The sequence below is a fragment of the Puma concolor genome, chromosome D3, assembly GCF_028749965.1.
Source record: "Puma concolor isolate L17-30 chromosome D3, mPumCon1.1.hap2, whole genome shotgun sequence".
Classification (NCBI taxonomy): domain Eukaryota; kingdom Metazoa; phylum Chordata; class Mammalia; order Carnivora; family Felidae; genus Puma; species Puma concolor.
In genome coordinates this window covers 29138759-29157627 of record NC_141678.1, presented here as the reverse complement: position 1 = coordinate 29157627, position 18869 = coordinate 29138759, and the positions used below count along the sequence as shown (strand labels likewise).

The following is an 18869-nucleotide window of genomic DNA, read 5'->3' as shown; positions in this document are numbered from 1 at the left end:
GTCAGAGGCAGCTCGCACTTGGCAGTTTGGGGGCATGTGCCTACTTGGGGCTGTAGGGGCTGGGTCCTGAGACAATCCATGCTTTTCATGGCAGCCAGAGCTTCAGGAACCCCCATTTCGAAGGTAAAGAAAATGAGGCTCTGCTATTAACTAGGAACGAGGATCTAGAGCCTCTGTGCTACTCTGCCTCCTAGCCAAGGGGAATGTTGAGGGCGAGACGCGGGGGCCAGAAATGAGACAGCAAAACGGAAGGAGATAGTCGTGCTCCCTCCTAGGCCGCTGTGAGACCGGAACCCTCCACCCGGGATCCCGGGAGCGGCGGACGATCAAGGCCGAGACCCGCGCAAGCAGGGCATGCCGGGAAGTGTGGCCTATCTCCAGGCGGTGTGGGTCGGGCCTGCGGCGGGGCAGTGCAGTCCAGAAAGGGCTGGGGACTAGACGCCGCCCTCACTGGAAGGGGGAACTGGGCGCGCGTACTTGGCGGTAAATGATTCCCAGGGGGTTACACGCTCTCTGCAGGGCGCGTTCCCGGAGGCTGTGCTGGCCCGCGGAGTCAGGAGGAGCGCTAAGCTGGCCGGGAAGCGCGTGCAGGCGGGAGTGCGGCGCCGGCCGGAAGTGTGGTGCGGTTGGCACAGTGCTCGCCGGGAAACGTAGTCCCGCCCGGGGCGGTGGCCTCACGTCCCGCGGACCCAGTGGCCGAGCCGGCGTGGACCCGGGATGGCTGGGCCGGGGGGTTCGGGGGGCCCGATCGGAGCCGGGGCCCTGGCAGGCAGCGCACGGTCCAAGGTAGCTCCGAGCGTGGACTTTGACCACAGCTGCTCGGACAGTGTTGAGTACCTGACACTCAACTTCGGGCCCTTCGAGACAGTGCATCGTTGGCGGCGCCTCCCGCCCTGCGACGAGTTCGTGGGGGCCCGGTACGGCGGAGTTCAGGGGTCTTGGAGTAGGGGGGTGTCTGAGGAGGTCTTGGGCGGGGTCCAGGGACCGAGGCCGGGGCGTGGTGTCCAGGAGCGATCTGGTGATGGGGGATGGGGAGGAAGTGGTGGTGTCCAGGATGATGTCCAGGCCATGGGAGGGGGTCCTGAGGGAGTCCTGGAGCAGCGTGGCCTGGGGCAGGTACTAGAGTTAAGCTGTGTTTGTGGGTCTGGAGCTGGGGTCCCGGGGGCTCTGCAGTGGGGTGCGGAGTCCAGAGAGTCCCAGGGCAATGTCTTTGGTTCCCATATACAGGGTCTTGGGGTACAGGTGGAATTTAGGGATCTCTATCAATCTTGGCAGTTGAGAGGTGTTACCTAATTTCTGCACCAGCCCGGGTGCTTAGTCTCATTCCTTGGGTGCCCCCAGGAGGGTCCTGGACTCACTGCCACCCACCCATTCTTTCTTTCCAGGCGCAGCAAGCACACAGTGGTGGCCTATAAAGATGCCATTTATGTATTTGGTGGAGACAATGGGTGAGTGAGTATGAACATGAGGGTGTTTGGACCAGGGAGGGAGGAACATGGTGGTTCGGATGAGGTTAGCTAATCACTCCGTCTCACTTTCTCCGTCTTTGAGGTTACCTGTCCTCAAGGTCCTCAGCACAGCATTCAGTGGATAGCACATGCTTGGGACACAGAAATGTTCCTCTTGTTCTGGGTGGACACAACCTTGAAAGAAACACATCCACCCTGGCAGTCGCTCTCACCAGGCACTTTTCCCTTCACTGAACTCCTTTTTGGGCCTTATCCTCATGCTCACATGGCAGTGTTTGGAGGACACAGTTTTATTTATTTCTCATATTTTCCACTTTTTGGAAAGGTTTTCCCACCTGCCATAAATTTCTGGGAAACAACTTTCCTGACACCGACCTGATGTTTTTGTTGGTGGGCACACCTCCATCCTATGAACTGTTCCCAGTTAAGTTGCGGTTGGTCTCCTTTGGTGAGAGATAATGGCTGAGGTAAACCTTTGGTTTGTGCAGCTGCTTTCTTCTGGTGGTGTTTCCTTAAGACCCATTCCCAGAGGGAAAGAGCTATTTTAGCTCTTATCATGGGCTGGGCCATGTTAAGTACTGGGTGTGGGCATAGCTGGCCATGCTTGCAGAGGAAAAGGGGCTCTGATCTGGGCAGGGAAGCCCAATCTGGAGGGGTTGATGACCTGAAAGATAAGTAGGAGTGACTCAGGGAAAAGAGGAAGAAGGTTCCAATCGGAGGGATCCGCCTGGGCAATGAATGACCCAAAGGTGGGGGAGTACAGAGTGGCACCAGACCTGGAGTTTGGGCAGGGCATCCCTCCTCCATTAATTCATTTATGTCATCAGGAAAGGCCAGGGATGCTCACCAGGGGTCTGGGAGGCTTGGGAACCTGCTAGATGTGGGGCTGAAGCTTGGTCTCCCGGATAGACCAGGCTCAGTTCAAGTTAGAGCTTTGTGGCTTTGAGCTCAGGCAGGTTTGTTAAGACCACTAATCTGGTCTCCTCCTTTGTATATAGGGTGGCCATATGCCCTGCTCCTGAGGGTCAGTGAGCACAAACCTGTGAAAGACTCAGGACAGGTTTTGCTGTACTGAAGGTGCGGTGTTTGCACATGACCGATTCTGCCCATGAGTCTGTCCCTGCCTCTCAACCACAGGACTTGGCCTGAAGCCCAGAAGGACTGGCCTCTGGTTGGTTCTGCAGCCTTGGTCCTTCAGGACTCCCTCTGCGGGGGCTGACCTGGAGTTAGTAGGATACAAGGACCCCATGAGTACCTGCAGACTAGGCAGAATGGTTTCCTTGGGCGGGGCCCTGGCTTCTAGCCTGTCTTCCCCACAGCCTGTTTCCCTATGAGCAGCCAGAGGGATCCATTTGAAATGCAAGTCTCAGTGTGTGCCTCCTGAGCACATAATCCTGGGATGGCTCCCCTCTCTCTGAGTAAAAGCCCAAACTGTCCTGGCAGTCTGAGAGGCCTATACACTTGTGCCTGCCCTGCTCCTCTGCCTTTGTTTTACACTGGGCTACATCACTGCCTTGCTGTGTTCTGATTGAACCAAGCATCCTCCTGTTCAGGCCCTTGTACTGGCTGTTCCCTCCTTCCCAACCCTTCCTGCCTCTCTTCCGAACATACTGTGAGGGAGGCCTTCCTGACTGCCTGGGTCAACTGGACTGTGGCCCTCCCGTCCCCTTCTGCACCTCTTACTGGCTCCATGGTAAGAGTACAGACCACATAGATTACCTCAGAGTTATTTTTGTTTGTTACCTGTCTCCTCCACTGGGGAGAGACCTGAACCCAGCACCCAAACAATTCAGTAAATGTGTGTCACATGACAGGATGAAATAGGAAAAGATTCACAGGTGTTCACTGCAGGCTTTATGAGAATCCCCCAAACCAGAAAAGGCCTGATGTCCAGTCCGGGGCAGTGGGTGGGAACATTCCCAGGAGTGTTCTATAGCAGGTAGGGTTGGCATGGTAACTGTGTAGCAATAAGCAGAAATATCTTTGCTATAATGTGGCATTAAGAAACAGGATTTGTCTCACTCTGGTTGCAACTTTGTAAAGATTGAGTACAAAGAAAGATGGCGCTCCCTGGGTGGCTTGGTCCCTTAAGCAACTTTGGCTCAGGTCATGATCTCACGGTGTGTGAGTTCAAGCCCCTCATCTGGCTCTCTGCTGTCAGCACAGAGCCCACTTTGGATCCTCTGTCCCCTCTCTCTCTGCCCCTCCCCCTCCCCTCTTCCACTTGCTCTGCTTGTGCTTGCTCTCTCTCTCAAAAATAAAAATAAACATTTAAAAAAGAAAGAAATAGGGGCACTTGGGTGGCTCAGTTGGTTAAGCGTCCAACTTCGGCTCAGGTCATGATCTCACAGTTCTTGGGTTCAAGCTTCATGTCAGGCTCTGTGCTGACAGCTTGGAGCCTAGAGCCTGCTTCAAATTCTGTGTCTCTGGCTCTCTTTGCCCCTCCCCCACTCGCACTTTGTCTCTCTCTCTCTCTTTCTCTCTCTCTCTCTCAAAAATGAATAAATGTTAAAAATTAAAAAAGAAGGAAAGAAAGAAAGAAAAAAAGAAAGAAAGCCTCCTGCAGAATCTGAGAGGGGTAGAGAGAGAGCAAGGAGGGGCAAATGGGAGAGGGGAAAAATTACAGTCACATCTCCGCTTCCCAGCTCCTGGCTTCCAGGCTGCATGGCCTCAGGCAGGCCCTTTATCTCCCAGGCTGCTTCCTCTTTTCTAGAGACAGGTGGAGTGTGCAGCCCCCTGGTGCAGATTGAGGGAAGGGTGCAGGGGGTGCCCCATACAGGCCTGGATGCTGGGCTCCTATTGGTTGACTCCCTTCTTCCTTCTTACTGACAAGGGCTGGGCAGTAACTTGCAGGTCTTAGTGGGTGGCCAGTGGATTTGTTTTCCATTTTATTGTGCATCTTTAATGTAGTTACACTGGCTTTGCAATAAAGAGGTGGAAGGAATATCAGAGAGGAGGAAAGGGGCCTCCCCTGGGAAGCTCTGCATTGTGGTGGCACAGCCTCCAAGAAAGAGGTGCTGAGTCATGGGAGTGGGAGGAGGGGTTCTAGAGCCTGGGGTGAGGTGTGAACCCTCAAGCCAGCTGCTGAGTAGCTGGGATCAGACTTTGGACCTGACCCCAGGCAGGCGGGTCCCTGGCAGCCTGGTAGCCTGGTACCCGCACCAGCTGGGGAGCTTTCTTTGTGGTCATCACTCTGGTCCCTTGGGAATCAGCTGGATTCTCTAGGGAATCCCTAGCCCTGGTTGGGTCCCCACAACAGTCCCCACCCCCATCCCTGGGCCGCAATGTCCATCTCCTGGGTCCTGGAGAGCAGACCAGGACTGACCCCACTTCTCCCTGGCTGTCTTTTAGGAAGACCATGCTCAACGATCTCCTGCGGTTCGATGTGAAGGATTGCTCCTGGTGTAGGTACGTGGTCTCCGGGCCCCAGGTCCCCCTCTTTCCCCTAGAGGTCTGTAGCACCATGCTGGGCCCTGATTGCCAGTAGGGTCATGCTGGGGAGAGCTAGGGAGAAACTGCAAGGAGACAGCTATGGTCCTTAGTCTTTCCCTCTCTCTCCTGGGTTTCTTTTCCAGTCCACAACTTGGATTGATTATTCTGAATCCTGTTAGGTAAGGGGATCTGTTTGGTCTGGTTGCTGGTCCTCAAATTCTGCCTCCAGAGAGCCCTTCAGTCACTGGGCCTGTTTCCTGGGCCAGCGGCTGTCCTGGGAGCCAACATGGGTGGGGGTGGGGAACCGCTGCTGGGTCTTTTCAGGACTGACACTGTGGGGCCCGTCTTCTGCCCGGAGACCCCACATGGGTAGTGGGCAATACGAGAGCTCTGGCTTCCTGCCACGGATGGCCCTCGCCCCTGTGCAGCCTTGGGCAAGACATTTGCCCTCTCTGAGCACTGCATATTTGTGCCCATCTCCTCCAGTCCAGCCCTACCCAGGGGGAAGCTCACAGCTGAGGGGGAGAAAGGGATCCCAGGATTAGAAGATACTGGGTGTTCTGAGCTCTACCATCTGCTCGTGCAGGAGCACAGACCCTCTGAGTCCCCTGGGTGCCCCACTCTGCAGGAGCTGTGTGTGCAGCCCTCCGTCCCTAGCAGTCCTCTGGGGAGGGGGGGGGTCTCACCACCCCCATTTGATGGAGGAGGATGTCCAGGCCCAGGACCCATACCTGCCAAGCCTGGAAAACCAGGGTGGCATCATTGTGTGCCACCCACCCTCTGCCCAGGAGACCTAGGTAGTGCTGATATTGCCAAAGAAATTTGTTATTGTTCCTCTCACACTTAGTTTTATAATATAACCAATAGTTACAGATTAATGTTTAAAATCACTCTAAAGACTTTACAGTCCTTTACTAATAATTGCTTAAGCATAAAAGTCTGAAAAGGAGCAGCCCCAGGGAAGCAGTATAAATGGGTTTTTAATTCCATAAATAAAATGCATGGACTACCTCTGTGGAACACAGTGCAGCTGTAAGAACACAAGTATAGCTGATTGGAGAGTGGCAGGAAGACCTAGTCACAGTTTACTGTTAAGCTGAAAAAGCAGATATTACAACATATCTACCGCGTGATTCCATTTTCATAAATTACTCGGAGGCATAAACATGAATAGGAAAGGTGACGGGGTGGGAGGGTGGTGGCCTCAAGGTATAAAGGGTAGTTTCTGGCAAAGGGATTATATACAAGTCTTAATTCTGGTTTTGTGTTTTTTCCTTATTGGCAACTTTTATTATACGTTTCTATATAATGACATAGGTATTACCTACAAAACACAAAAACGAAAGGAATCAGGGAGGTGGCAGGGGCTGCCCTGTGTGGCATGGACTGCACATCTGACCCCTGCTGACACCCACTCTCCGTTTCCCCCCAACCAGGGCCTTCACCACAGGCACCCCACCAGCCCCCCGCTACCACCACTCAGCCGTTGTCTACGGGAGCAGCATGTTTGTATTTGGTGAGCTGCCTCTTCTCTCCTGGGCACTGTGCCCTCTTCTGGGCTCACAGCACCCTTGTCCTGCCCCAGGCCTGGGGCTCACATGCTGTGCATGGCCAACTTCTCTCTGTCCATGCCTTGTCTTTCTCTGCTTGAGTCTTGAGTTCCTGCACTGGTTTGGGGGCCTCTCAAGGGCCCCTATGGCCCTATGTGCCCCTTTCCCTAACTGTCCCAATTTCCCAGGTTTAGAATTGTCTGCCTCTGTGACTGGGCTGGAAGGTGGCTCTCCTCCCTCCTCTGTCACCCCACCAGGAGCAGAGCACAGGGTTCTGCTCATTTATGTGTCCCCAGAGCCTAACACAGTCAGGCACACAGTAGGTGTTCCCCAAAGTTTATGGAGGGAGTCCCAGAATACATCTTAAGTGAGGCCAGATTCTGCCCCCACCTCCTGGGGTTTAGAGACTCTGAGATGCTGCCTTTGGGTGTGACAGTTTCTCCCTCTCTCTACCCAGGGGGCTACACTGGGGACATTTATTCCAATTCTAACTTGAAGAATAAAAACGACCTCTTTGAATATAAGTTTGCAACGGGCCAGTGGACAGAGTGGAAAATTGAAGGACGGTGAGAGACTTTGCTGAAACCTTTCAGGGTTGATCGAGTGGCTACCGCATTGGGTCCGTGGTGGCAGCCGGCCTGGGATGTGGCCCCTATAGCATTACAGAAGAAGAGCCTGAGACTCAGAGAGGCCTGAGCTCTGCTCATTCCCAGCTGTGCCTGTTTGAGGCCCTTGCCCTGCTCTTAGATTCTCTCCTTTCAGAGAGCAGAAGGGACCCTGATGTACTGCTGATGGGCGCGTCTCTCCTGTTTTGCAAGCATCCCCCTTTGATATTTTGGTGGTGGCTGGGAGAGGGCTCTACCCTGTGGGCATCTGAATTCCTTATCCCACTGCCCTGCCTCATGAGCTCAGCCTTATGACACCCAGATGGCATCCCAGAGCCCCGGTGTCAGCAAATGTAGGCACAGTGGCCCTGGGGTCCCGGCTGGTGTTATGGGGCCATGAGGTTCAGGTCTGTGCTGGGCGGCCTCGCTCCTCACCCCCTCCCTCATCACACTACAGGTTGCCGGTCGCTAGGTCTGCCCATGGCGCCACGGTATACAGTGACAAGCTGTGGATCTTTGCTGGCTATGATGGCAATGCCAGGTAGGTGGTGCCCAGCCCGTGTACCCAGCCCCTGAGCATCCCTGTAAGTGTACCAAGGCCCAGAGCGGGACTTCCTGGCATGGGAGGGCTCAGGTGGGGGTTTCTCAAGAGGGTAGCGTTGTGGACAGGAGGGACGGGGTGGGGGGCTGGGGTGCCTGGGTGGCTCAGTCAGTTAAGCATCTGACTTGATTTTGGCTCAGATCATGATCTCACTGTCAGTACGGAGCCCACTTGGGTTCATCTCTCCCTTTTTCTCTGCTCCCCCCCCACTCGTACATGTGTGTGCATGTGCGCTCTTGCCCTCTCAAAATAGATAAACTGAAAACAAAAAGGACTGAGGGGAAGAAGATGGGTAGGATGGAGGTGAGGGGCAACTGAGTGGAGCTCTTGCCCTGACCCGACAGAGGTCAGAAGGCCTGGCACCCCTGAGACCCCTCCTGGGGGTGTCTGAGGAGGTGGCAAGCCTGGCCCATTTTTGTGCAGCTATCTGAGGATGTGCTGCATTTTTCTGATTACAAAAGTAGCATGTGATCATTCCCCAAGACTTCAGCATTATAGAAACTCCAAGAGGTGGGGCACCTGGCTGGCTCAGTTAGAAGAGTATGTGAGTCTCAATCTTGGAGTCGTGAGTTCGAGCCCCAGGTTGGGTATGGAAATCACTAAAAAAAAAAAAAATTTTTTTTGAAACAAACAAACGCTCCAAGGGATGCGATGTTAGTGGTGGTTTCTGCATGTGTTGCCTCTCTGAAGTCCTCTCCGAGCCCCGGGGGTCTGCCGAGTGGGACTGACCCTGCTACACTGGCTAGATGTTGTGCTTAAGACCATGTGTTCCTGTCTGGGCTGGGGGGATACCTAGCAGGGATTCAGTGCATCCCCCCTGGCCCTGACCCTGAAGCCCCCACCTCATGGCTACTCCATAGGCCCCTGATCAGAGTCCTGCGTGATGTGTCCTTCCTCCCTGGAGCCATCTCTCCCGGCCAGGCCCACCCTGCCACCAGCTCCAGCTGTGCAGATCCTGACCCCTCTGTCCTAATGCAGGTTGAATGACATGTGGACCATTGGCCTCCAGGACCGGGAGCTCACATGCTGGGAGGAGGTGAGGGGTTTGGGGGGCTGGGGCAGGCAGGGAAGGCAGGGGCTTGGGGGGCCAGGGTGGGGCCGGCAGGGAGGGGAGGGGCAATGGGGGGGCAGAGGTGGGGCAGGGGAGGGGCTGCTTTGTTCTCTTTGCCAAATCCTAGCCTGTCCTCAGCCTCACCCTCCCTGCTGACTTCCTGCCCAATTCCAGCAGCACTCACCTAGTGACTAAATCCTCTGTGCTTCAAATGGCAGCGTGTCCTGGTGACTGGTGCCACTTAGGTAGAATCCACCCTCATTTGAACACAGCAAGTTCAGCATGCTGTCTGGTGTCCTGCTCCCTGCTGTTTCTGGGCAATCTGTCCATCTGCTCCATTCTTTCCCCTGGAGTTTCTTTCCCCCATGGTGATGATTTTTAGCCCCAGTTGTTAAAAACTGGGCCCATTTAGGTGGATGAGGTGGGGCTTTAAGCTGTTCCATAGAACTTAATCTATGAACCCTCATTCACAGAAGTTTCAAGAATGAAAGTAGTCCCAGTTCAGCAGTGTAAGTCTCGACCCTGTGAACCCGGTCCCATGAGGGCTCGGGCTGAGCTGCCTTCCCTACCCCAGGTAGCGCAGAGCGGTGAGATCCCGCCATCCTGCTGCAACTTCCCAGTGGCCGTGTGCCGGGACAAGATGTTTGTGTTCTCAGGGCAGAGTGGAGCCAAGATAACCAACAACCTCTTCCAGTTTGAATTCAAGGACAAGACGTGAGTGTTCTGGTGGTGGCACCCACATCTGTGTCTGGAGCTGTCCTCGTGAGCTTCCGACACAGCAGGGCAAGTTACCCTTCCAAAGCAAGGAGGTGCAGGTGCCTTCATACAGACTGTGCAAGCAGGCTCCTTAGTGTGTGGCTACAGCTCAGCAAGATGGGGCTCAGCTGGCCTCTCTCTCTGTCCAGTGTGAAGGACGGCTCCTGCCCCGCAGACGGCCTGGTCAGTGTCACCAGTAACAAATGTGGCTGGAATAGATCTCATACGATGGAAGAAGCCTGGAGGGGTGCTCAGGCCCTGAGAGCGTCCAGCCTATGCTGTCCTTGACCAGCCCTTGTGATGGGGACTGAGCCCTGGAGGTGGCACAGACTGGTTCTTGGCTCTGGGAGTGAATGGAGGGGAGGGAACAGGGAGCTTCTGCTGTAAGCCAGGGAGGCTCAGGAGGGGACTTGGAGTTGCCCTGGAGCCCAGCACTGTCCATTCAGAAGGAGGAAGGTCAAGGCATCTGAGGCAGAGGGAATCCCGCTGACACCCACCCAGCTCTCCTGTGGCTCTCATGAGGGCAGCCGGGCTTGAGCCAGCCTGCCTCTCCATCCTGGCCTTGGTGCTTACAGCAGTGGGCAGCAAAGAGGGCTCAGCACCAATAGGAACAGACCTGGTGAGGTGAGAGGCCTTGGAAGTAGAGGCCAAGAAGGCTCAGATGTGGGGAGGGGTTGAAGGGCAGATATGCAGGCTCTGGATAGGTGGACAAGTGGCTAATCTGGGAAGGGTGCTCAAGGAGGTACAGGTATTGGAGGAGACGCAGGGCCTGAGGACTGTTCAGGGATGTGGGGGCTGAGGAAGGTGCATTGAGGGAGCAGAGGGCTGTGGGGTGGGGGACCCAGGCCAGAGATGGGGGGCAGAGCTGCAGCTGGGGGCAGAGTGGACAGGGGTAGGAAGAAAACCAGGGGAGGTATGGCCACCAGCACCAGCCCAGGCTGGGTGTTAGGAGATCCCGGGGGCCACTGGCAGCAGAGGAGTCCCACGGGGTGGAGTCAGTGTGGTGCTGCCTTCCTCGGGCTGGCCTGCTCCCAGCCCCCAGACAGCCACCTGCCCAGCGTCATGCCTGTGCCCTTTGCTCCCACACACACAGAGGTGAGAGTGAACACACCCTGGCCTTTAGGCTGTGCATAGGTGGGCAGATCCTGTGGTGTGGGCATCACATAGGGCCCATTCCCCATGGGGCCACAGAGGGCTGCTGGTGTGAGGCACTTAGCACTGGGGTCCTTACAGAGCACCTCTGCCCTACCCCATTCCCAGATGGGCATTCAGGACCCCTGCCACCTGGAGATGGGCTTTGCCCAGGCAGGTCTCCTGCATGCTGGACAACCTCCCCGCAGCAGGGGCACCTGTCAAGCCCAGCATGTGCCAGGTGCAGGGGTCAGCATGGAGCCAGATGGCATGGCCCACCTGGCCAGGATCTGTTTGGGTTCCAAAGAGGATACGTTGGAAGCTGTTGGGGATTCCTGGGAGGGTAGAGAATGTAGGAGCAGCATTGGGAGGTGGGGTCCTGGTGGCTCCCAGGAGCAAGGCCTTGGCTGCGGGGATCATCCCACATGTTGGAGTGGTGGACATATCTCCATTCCCCCAGAGAGTGGAATTGCCTCACCATACAGAGGCTGGCCACCTCTCCTGCCTGCCACTGCTGCCTGGTTTATAGCTGGGAGACAGAAAAGGACTCGGGCAGGACCCCATGGTGGGCTGAGTGGACCTAGGCAGAGCTGGTGCCAGAGCAAAAGGGGATGCCCTGCAGTGCATGCCCTACCTTGACCCGGCTGGTCTCCCCAGGGGCTTCAGGGCACTTCCAGATGGTGCCTGCTGTGGGGAGGCCTCAGAACCCAGGTGGAGGCCGTGGGGGAGCAGGAGCCCCCACTCTGGCACTAGTTTACTGTCATGTGCCCTTAGGTGGACACGCATCCCCACCGAGCACCTACTCCGTGGCTCCCCACCACCCCCGCAGCGGCGCTATGGGCATACCATGGTGGCCTTTGACCGCCACCTCTACGTGTTTGGGGGTGCGGCAGACAACACACTGCCCAATGAGCTGCACTGCTATGATGTGGACTTCCAGACCTGGGAGGTTGTCCAGCCCAGCTCAGACAGTGAGGTGAGTGCTTCCGGGCACAGGTGGCCAGGGTTGCCCAGGCCTGAGGGCTGGGAGGCCTGATTCACCTGCTCCCACCACCCTGCAGCTCCTCACAGCCTCAGAGGGCTCCCAGGGCTCTAGATGGCCAGCAGGAGCAAAGCCCGGATGACTGAGGCCCTCAGCCCTGGACGCCTGCCTTGACCAGACCCTAGGCCCTGGGCCCTTGTTCTCCATCTTGCAGCCTACAGGCTTTTAACATTTCACTTCCCATCATATCTGCATGGTGCTGAGGATGTTCTCCCAGAACGTCCACCCTGACTGCTGCTGGCTCCCCTTCTCAGCCATGCTGCGAGCTCCCTCATCCTGTGGCTCTTTCCCCTCCCAAACCTGTCTCCAGAGCGCTCTCACTCTTGAACAGGGTCAGCAGGAGGCTGGTCTGTGGTGTCTTGCCTGGCCCTTGCTGACTGGTCCCATGCCCGCATGTCTCTCCCCTCCAGGTCGGTGGGGCTGAGGTGCCAGAGCGAGCATCTGCTTCTGAGGAGGCGCCTGCCCTGGCCTCTGAGGAGCGGGGTGGCTTCAAGAAGTCCCGAGATGTGTTTGGCCTGGACTTTGGCACCACCACAGCCAAGCCGCCTGCCCCGCCGGCCTCAGAGGTGAGGGTTGGCGCCCTCGCTCCTCTCCATCACTCCCTGATGCCAGTCCTGTGGTCAGCCTCTCTCACAGATAGGGAGACTGAGGCTTAGAGAAGTACTTGTTAGGGTCACTTATCTCCTCCCCTCCCCACCTCCACCCAGCTGCCAAGCGGAAGGCTCTTCCACGCAGCTGCTGTGATCTCGGACGCCATGTACATCTTCGGGGGCACCGTGGACAATAACATCCGCAGTGGGGAGATGTACAGGTTCCAGGTGGGGCTCATGGACCGACTGCAGGGGAGCCAGCCAGGGTGGATGGGTCCCAGATGATGGAAACTGAGGCCCCGTAGGTAGGGGTGGGACTTGTCCAAGGGGACCAGAGCCAGGGGTCTAGTGGGATGGCAGCCTTCCCGAGGAGTCTGGAAGACAGGGTGGGGAACTCTAGGCCGAGGGCAGTCTGAGGAACCTCTGTGCAGGGTGGGGTGGGTGGGGCAACATTGGGGGCTCACAGTGGAGCCAGTGGAGGCCGGGGAGCAGGCTTGGGCCAGTGGAGGGAGCTGGGCTGAGCTGGGCTGGGCAGTGTGGCTTAGAGGGGGGCAGAGCCTGGGCCAGTGCTGGCTTCCTTGGGCAACACTGGGTCTCCTCCCACAGTTCTCTTGTTACCCCAAGTGCACACTGCATGAGGACTACGGGAGGCTGTGGGAGAGCCGCCAGTTCTGCGACGTGGAGTTTGTGTTGGGCGAGGTGGGTGCCCTCCCTATGCCCAGCCTGTCCCCTGTACTGCAGGGTGGAGGCTGTGCCCTGAGGCACTGCTGGCCTACCCCTTGTGCCTGGAGTCCTAGAGCCCTTACCTGGCTGTCTGGGCCTCCGTCCCAGCCAGGATGAGGGTTCTGTGCTCCCCACCAAGGTGTCATTCTTGCTCCAGAAGGAGGAGTGTGTGCAGGGCCATGTGGCCATTGTCACCGCTCGGAGCCGCTGGCTCCGCAGGAAGATCATGCAGGCACGGGAACGGCTAGCCCAGGTGAGGTGCTGCCCAGTCCCTCCTGCCAGGACAGTGGCATCTGTGGGGTGCCCCTGAGCTCCCCTTCCTCTCCCTATAGAAGCTGGAGGAGGAGGCAGCCCCCGCTTCCAGGGAGGAACCTGGTGCAGCTGTCGGGGGGGCCCGGCCGCCCCTGCTGCACGTGGCCATCCGCGAGGCCGAGGCCCGGCCCTTTGAAGTGCTCATGCAGTTCCTGTACACGGACAAGATCAAGTACCCGCGGAAAGGTGTGCTGGGGGTGGGAACAGGGTGGACAGGCGCACAGCCTGAGGCCTGGCGGCCACCACCACTCATGTCCACTGGTGTGGTTGAGTTGCCTGATGACCCAGACCCACACTCCTCTGAAAGAAGCCCTGGACCCTGTCCTCCCCTCCGCCCTGCCCCGCACCTTCTCCCTCTCTCCATGACTCTGAGGTTCAGGTAGCTCTTGGATGCAGGCCACGTGGAGGATGTGCTGCTCATCATGGATGTCTACAAGTTGGCACTGAGCTTCCAGTTGTGCCGCCTGGAGCAGCTGTGCCGACAGTACATCGAGGCCTCCGTGGACTTGCAGAACGTGCTGGTTGTGTGTGAGAGTGCCACCAGGCTGCAGCTGGGCCAGCTGAAGGTGCGGGCCGGTGTGCATGGCCCACCCCGCCTACCACAGGCCCCCGTCCCCTGCTGCCAACACCAACCCCAGGCTACTGACCCCCGCTGCAAGCTGCTGCCCCTGCCCTGCTGCTGCCAACCTGCACCCCAGGCTGCCAACTCTCGCCACAGGGCCCCTATACCCCGTTGTCAAACCCTACCCCAGGCTGCCGACCCCTGCCACAAGCCCCCTGTTCCCTGCCCCGGCCCAAGTCCTCCTGCCCAGGCTGCTGCCCCATCGGCCAAGGCCTGACCCTGCTTGCCTGCTCCGGCTTGTGTGTCCCAGGAGCATTGCCTGAACTTCGTGGTGAAGGAGTCCCACTTCAATCAGGTGATCATGATGAAGGAGTTTGAACGCCTCTCTTCCCCACTGATCGTGGAGATTGTGCGGCGGAAGCAGCAGCCACCTCCCCGTGCTCCCTCAGAGCAGCCCGTGGACATTGGTAGGGATCCAGTCCCCATCCCTGAGGCAGCAGAACGGGATTGTATTCATCCTGGGTGGAGACCTGGGAGCCATGGAAGTACCTGTCAGGCCCTCAGGGTGGGGTGTGGGTACCGGGGGTGCCCAGAGCGCTCCTGGGGCTCCTGCATGGGCAGACAGGGAGGCAGGTCAGGCTCATTGGAAGGAAGAGCCCCTGACCTATGGGGCATCCTACCACAGCTGTGTGCCTGAGGGTGGAGAATCTCCTGAGCCCGTTTCCAGAGGTGGGCACGGGTCCCACTCTAGTGAGGGTACCTGCCCTGACTGACATCAGGTTTGACAGCTCTGTTGGGAGCAGTGTGCTCAGGGTCAGTGACTAGTTGCAAGCTTCTTTTCTAGGCATGCCCACCCTTTGGGGCCTAGTGAGAGGTAAGCTCAGTCCAAAGACTTCAGACATTCCTGGTAGCTCCCTGTGCCCACCTAGTCCGGGGAGGGACATCACAATCTCCTTCATCCCCTGACTCTCCCTGGGGTCTGTGCTGCATCTGGCCATTGGCCCTGGGTGACACAAGGAGGGACACAGTGCTTGCCAGACCCAGAGGGGGCTCAAGCATAAGGGTAGGGAGGAGGGTTCAGTGGGCTGAGTTGGGGAGATCAGACTCTGGGGGTTGGGCAGGCCTAAGGGCCGTGTTTGGGGCTGAGGGGAGAAGGTAACAGGGCCTGTTAGTGCCTCAAGGGCCAGAGTGAGCCTTCTGGCCTGGGAGACGTTTGTTCAGGGCAGCAGCATGGGCAGATGTCCAGGAAGCAGTGCCTGGGGCCCTGAGGCCCAAATCCGATGGCTGAGTCTGCAGAGGGGCAGGAGGCATCTGCTCGGGGTCCCTCTACACCAACCCCTGCCCTCCCTACCAGGCACATCTCTGATCCAGGACATGAAGGCATACCTGGAGGGGGCAGGTGCAGAGTTCTGTGACATCACTCTGCTGCTGGATGGGCACCCAAGACCGGCCCACAAGGCCATCCTGGCCGCTCGCTCCAGGTGGGTGGGGGTGTGGCTACAGGGCAGGGCAGGGCAGTCCTGGGCACAGCTTCTGTTTGCCGAGAGCCAGGACTCAAACGCCCCTGTCTGCAGCTACTTTGAGGCCATGTTCCGGTCCTTCATGCCCGAGGACGGGCAGGTGAACATCTCCATCGGGGAGATGGTGCCCAGCAGGCAGGCCTTTGAGTCCATGCTGCGCTACATCTACTACGGCGAGGTCAACATGCCGCCCGAGGACTCTCTGCATCCTCCCTGCCATGGGTGCTCCCAGGTCACCTCTGGAGGTCCGAGTCCCCAGCTTAGGCAGCTTTGGAGCCTCGTGGGTGGGTTCTGGCCTAGCGATTTCCTGAGGATTTCCTGGTACCTAATGCTCTCCCAGCAGTTGGTCAGCAGGCACAGAGAGGTTGGCAGCCGGGAGGGATGGGTGGGTTCTTGACTCTCACAACTGCCCAGAGGAAGTGGTCCTGTGTTATAGGTGAGTAGATCACCGTGGAGTGATTCCTGGTCATGTCACTTCATGGGGGCCTGCACATGGGTGCAAGATGCCTTTCAGGGCTCTGTGAAGCCACAGTTAGTTCTGCAAATGTGCATATGGGTATTTTCCTGGGAGAGGATTTGGGGTTTTCTTTGGATCTTGAATAGGGCTTCAGAGTCCGTGTAGAGAGCAAGTCAGTGTCCTGCCTGGATTGGAGCCCTTGTGCTGGTCCCTTGGGGTGGGGGTGGGGGGCGGTTTCCTTGTTCTGAGCACACAGGAGGAGGCAGCCACAGTCTCAGGCTTCCTCTGCCCCTGGTGCACGTGGGGCTCCAGCTGCACCCTCCCAGGGGAGATGCACAGGTGGCGGGAGGACGAGCTCCTTTGGCTGGCAGCTCCTTAACCAGCCCCCAGCTACCTGTTTGCGGCTCCCTACTATTACGGTTTCTACAACAACCGGCTGCAGGCGTACTGCAAGCAGAACCTGGAGATGAACGTGACAGTACAGAATGTACTGCAGGTAGCTCGGCGGGTGCTCATGGGCCTTCCTGAACCTGGGCGGGTGGGGGAGGGATGGGGCAGCACCTCAAGGAACCTGCCGTTCCAGATCCTGGAGGCAGCTGACAAGACGCAAGCACTGGACATGAAGCGGCACTGCCTGCACATCATCGTGCACCAGTTCACCAAGGTCAGGGCCCTCCCAGCCCAGCACTCACTGCCAACCCATCTTTAGGACCCACTTCTGCCCGCATTAGCCTTGGCCAGGTGTGGGGTGGGGGTGCGTGGAATCTGCTCATCTCCTGCAGCAGTGGTCCCTGGGGTTAGCCAGAGTACCCACCCACTGGCCATTTGGAGTCAGCCTGTGCCCTGGCTTGGTTGAGCTCCTTCGAGACTCTGGAGCCCACTCTGGCCCTCATGGGAATCCGGTTCCATCCTGTTTGGGCCTTTTGGTTGCCTCCTGCAGGTGTCCAAGCTGCCCACACTGCGCTCGCTGAGCCAACAGCTGCTTCTTGACATCATAGACTCCCTGGCCTCCCACATCTCTGACAAGCAGTGCGCAGAGCTTGGAGCTGACATATGAGGCCCCATGTGGTGCTGGCCCACTCGAGGAGAATAACCATGCCTGTTCCTGCCCTGCCCACTGCAGACTATGCTGGCCACGCTCAGGCCTCAGGTGGAGTGGTTGGACCTGCCAGCCGAGGGGCAGGGTGCCCAGAGTCTCCGGAGGGAAAGAGGACATGGGGGGCTCTGGATGCCCCATTTCACTGCTAAGGACAAGTCCCACAGGGAGTGATGGTAAAACAGACCCCCTGGGTGGCACCCTCTCAGTTGGAGGTGTGGGTGGGAAGCCAGGGCCCAGCAGTGGGGAGAGCCCATTGTGGAGCTGGTTTGAGGCTGCCCATCCAGCAGGGACTGTGTATGGCTTGTGGGTCTGGCCACTGGATCCTATTGCCCCGAGACCCCTGATGTGGGCTACATAGTACCCCCTCACCTTCACTGGGGTTGCTCTAAGGGCCCCTACTGTCATCCAGAGCTTGTGGGTGGACAATAGTAACAGGCAGATGAAATCTGACTCAGGATGAATTTTGTGAAGGGCCCTGATGCCGAACTGGGCCTTGGCTTCCAGAGGGGCTGCAGGATCCCACTCCACTGTGTACACATCAGGAGTCCCCAGTTGTGCCAGGGAGACGTCGGTGAAAGTGCCCCCCCCCCCAGGTCCCCATCTGTCCCTAAGTATTTATTCTTTGTCATAGACATGCCATTAAGACCATAGTAGTGCTACCTATTACACCTCATGGGTACAGGCCCCACGGGTGGACTCCAGCCCTCAGCTGTCCCTGAGCTGGGGATGGATCATGTGGCCCAAGTGCTTGACACTGGCCAATCCCATCCGGTCTTCTATCCGTGTCAGCAACTCCCAGCCACATCTAGGGATACCCAGGGATATGGGGTGGGGAGGGGAGAGGGGTTGCAGCAGAAATCCTGAAGTCCCAAGGCCACCTTGCTCCTGCCTAGACTGGGAAGCTAAAGGATTGGGCACCATGTCCTTTCCTGCCCCCCAACAGAAGGCCCTGTGTGAGTCCACCCTAATACAACAGGCACTTCTGCCTCCTCTCTGGGAACAAGAACCCCAGGGACCCTTCTGCCCTGGCTGCCAGGAAGCCACGTTGGGGGGAAACAGTCCCCCTGTCTCCTCCCTCCAGTTGCATCCCCATGCAATGGCACTTGCCACTCCTTGGCCCTTGCTGAAGAGCCCCAGATGGTGCCACGTAGTTGGACAGGGAGCCCTGGTCCCAGGTGGACATCCTTAGGCAAGAGGAGTCCATCCATAAGGCTGCCGGCAAGCTAGGAAATGGCCTGGCACAAGATGAGCCTTGGTGAACAACTGCAAACCCTGCTCTACAGTGGACCCTTGTAACTGGTCGTTTGACTTTTTCTTCCAGACATGATATGAATAAATGAAGTTACACACCAAGGACCCTAGAAAGCCAATTTCACAGCATTGTGTGGCACTTTCCAGGACTAGAGAGAATTCAGCTATGCTCTTGGGGCTACTGTAGCCACAGCCAGCAGGGAGGTCATGTGTGCAGTTAATCACCCTGCACACTGAACCATCTGCCACAATCACAGACTCAGGGAAGCCTACTTTCCAGTCAGCTTGAAGAAAAATGGGGACTCCAGTTGAGGCCAGAATTGCTGTCTTCATGCCTGCCTCCAAGTTTCCCCCACCTCTTCTCAGACCTCCGGGGACTAGAAGTGTCACTTGCTGGGCCCTTACTACTTGCCAATCATAGTAGCACTAGGTCAGAAATTGCCATCTTTGTCCGTTTTTCAGATGAGCCAGGCCCAATGTAAGTGGGTGGCTGGTCTGCAGGCTGGGGTTCAGATGTTGTACCCTACTGACTGCTGGGCAGATTAGGCTAGTGGATAAAAGCCATGCAGGTGTCCTTGTAAAGAGACTGACTCTGGCCTGGGTTTCAGAATTGTTTTCAAAGGGACTAGACTACTTTTGTCTGGGCTGTTTCAGGTACCAAGGAGAGGGTGCCTGGCACTGTTGCTGGCCTCTGCTCACACCATCCTGTCCCTCAAAA

General features: G+C 57.4%; 1 protein-coding gene across 3 annotated transcripts; it reads left to right on the top strand.

The window, feature by feature from the left end:
- Positions 1 to 509: 509 nt before the first annotated feature.
- LZTR1 (leucine zipper like post translational regulator 1) lies at positions 510 to 18253 on the top strand. Of its 3 annotated transcripts, none has more exons than XM_086682317.1 (21): positions 510 to 917; positions 1386 to 1448; positions 4821 to 4877; positions 6338 to 6417; positions 6909 to 7017; positions 7514 to 7597; positions 8636 to 8693; positions 9283 to 9422; positions 11370 to 11571; positions 12048 to 12203; positions 12345 to 12455; positions 12834 to 12926; positions 13108 to 13203; positions 13283 to 13448; positions 13659 to 13828; positions 14180 to 14291; positions 15179 to 15305; positions 15399 to 15548; positions 16192 to 16297; positions 16385 to 16465; positions 16742 to 18253. In XM_086682317.1, exons 1-21 carry the CDS (start codon positions 718 to 720, stop codon positions 16856 to 16858), a joined length of 2478 nt encoding a protein of 825 aa, XP_086538443.1. In that variant the 5' UTR covers positions 510 to 717; the 3' UTR covers positions 16859 to 18253. The 3 variants fall into 3 exon arrangements, with proteins under 3 accessions (XP_086538443.1, XP_025789128.1, XP_086538444.1); XM_025933343.2 differs by having other exon boundaries at positions 511 to 917; positions 14135 to 14291; XM_086682318.1 differs by lacking the exon at positions 12048 to 12203 and having other exon boundaries at positions 511 to 917; positions 14135 to 14291.
- The last annotated feature ends 616 nt before the right edge of the window (positions 18254 to 18869 follow it).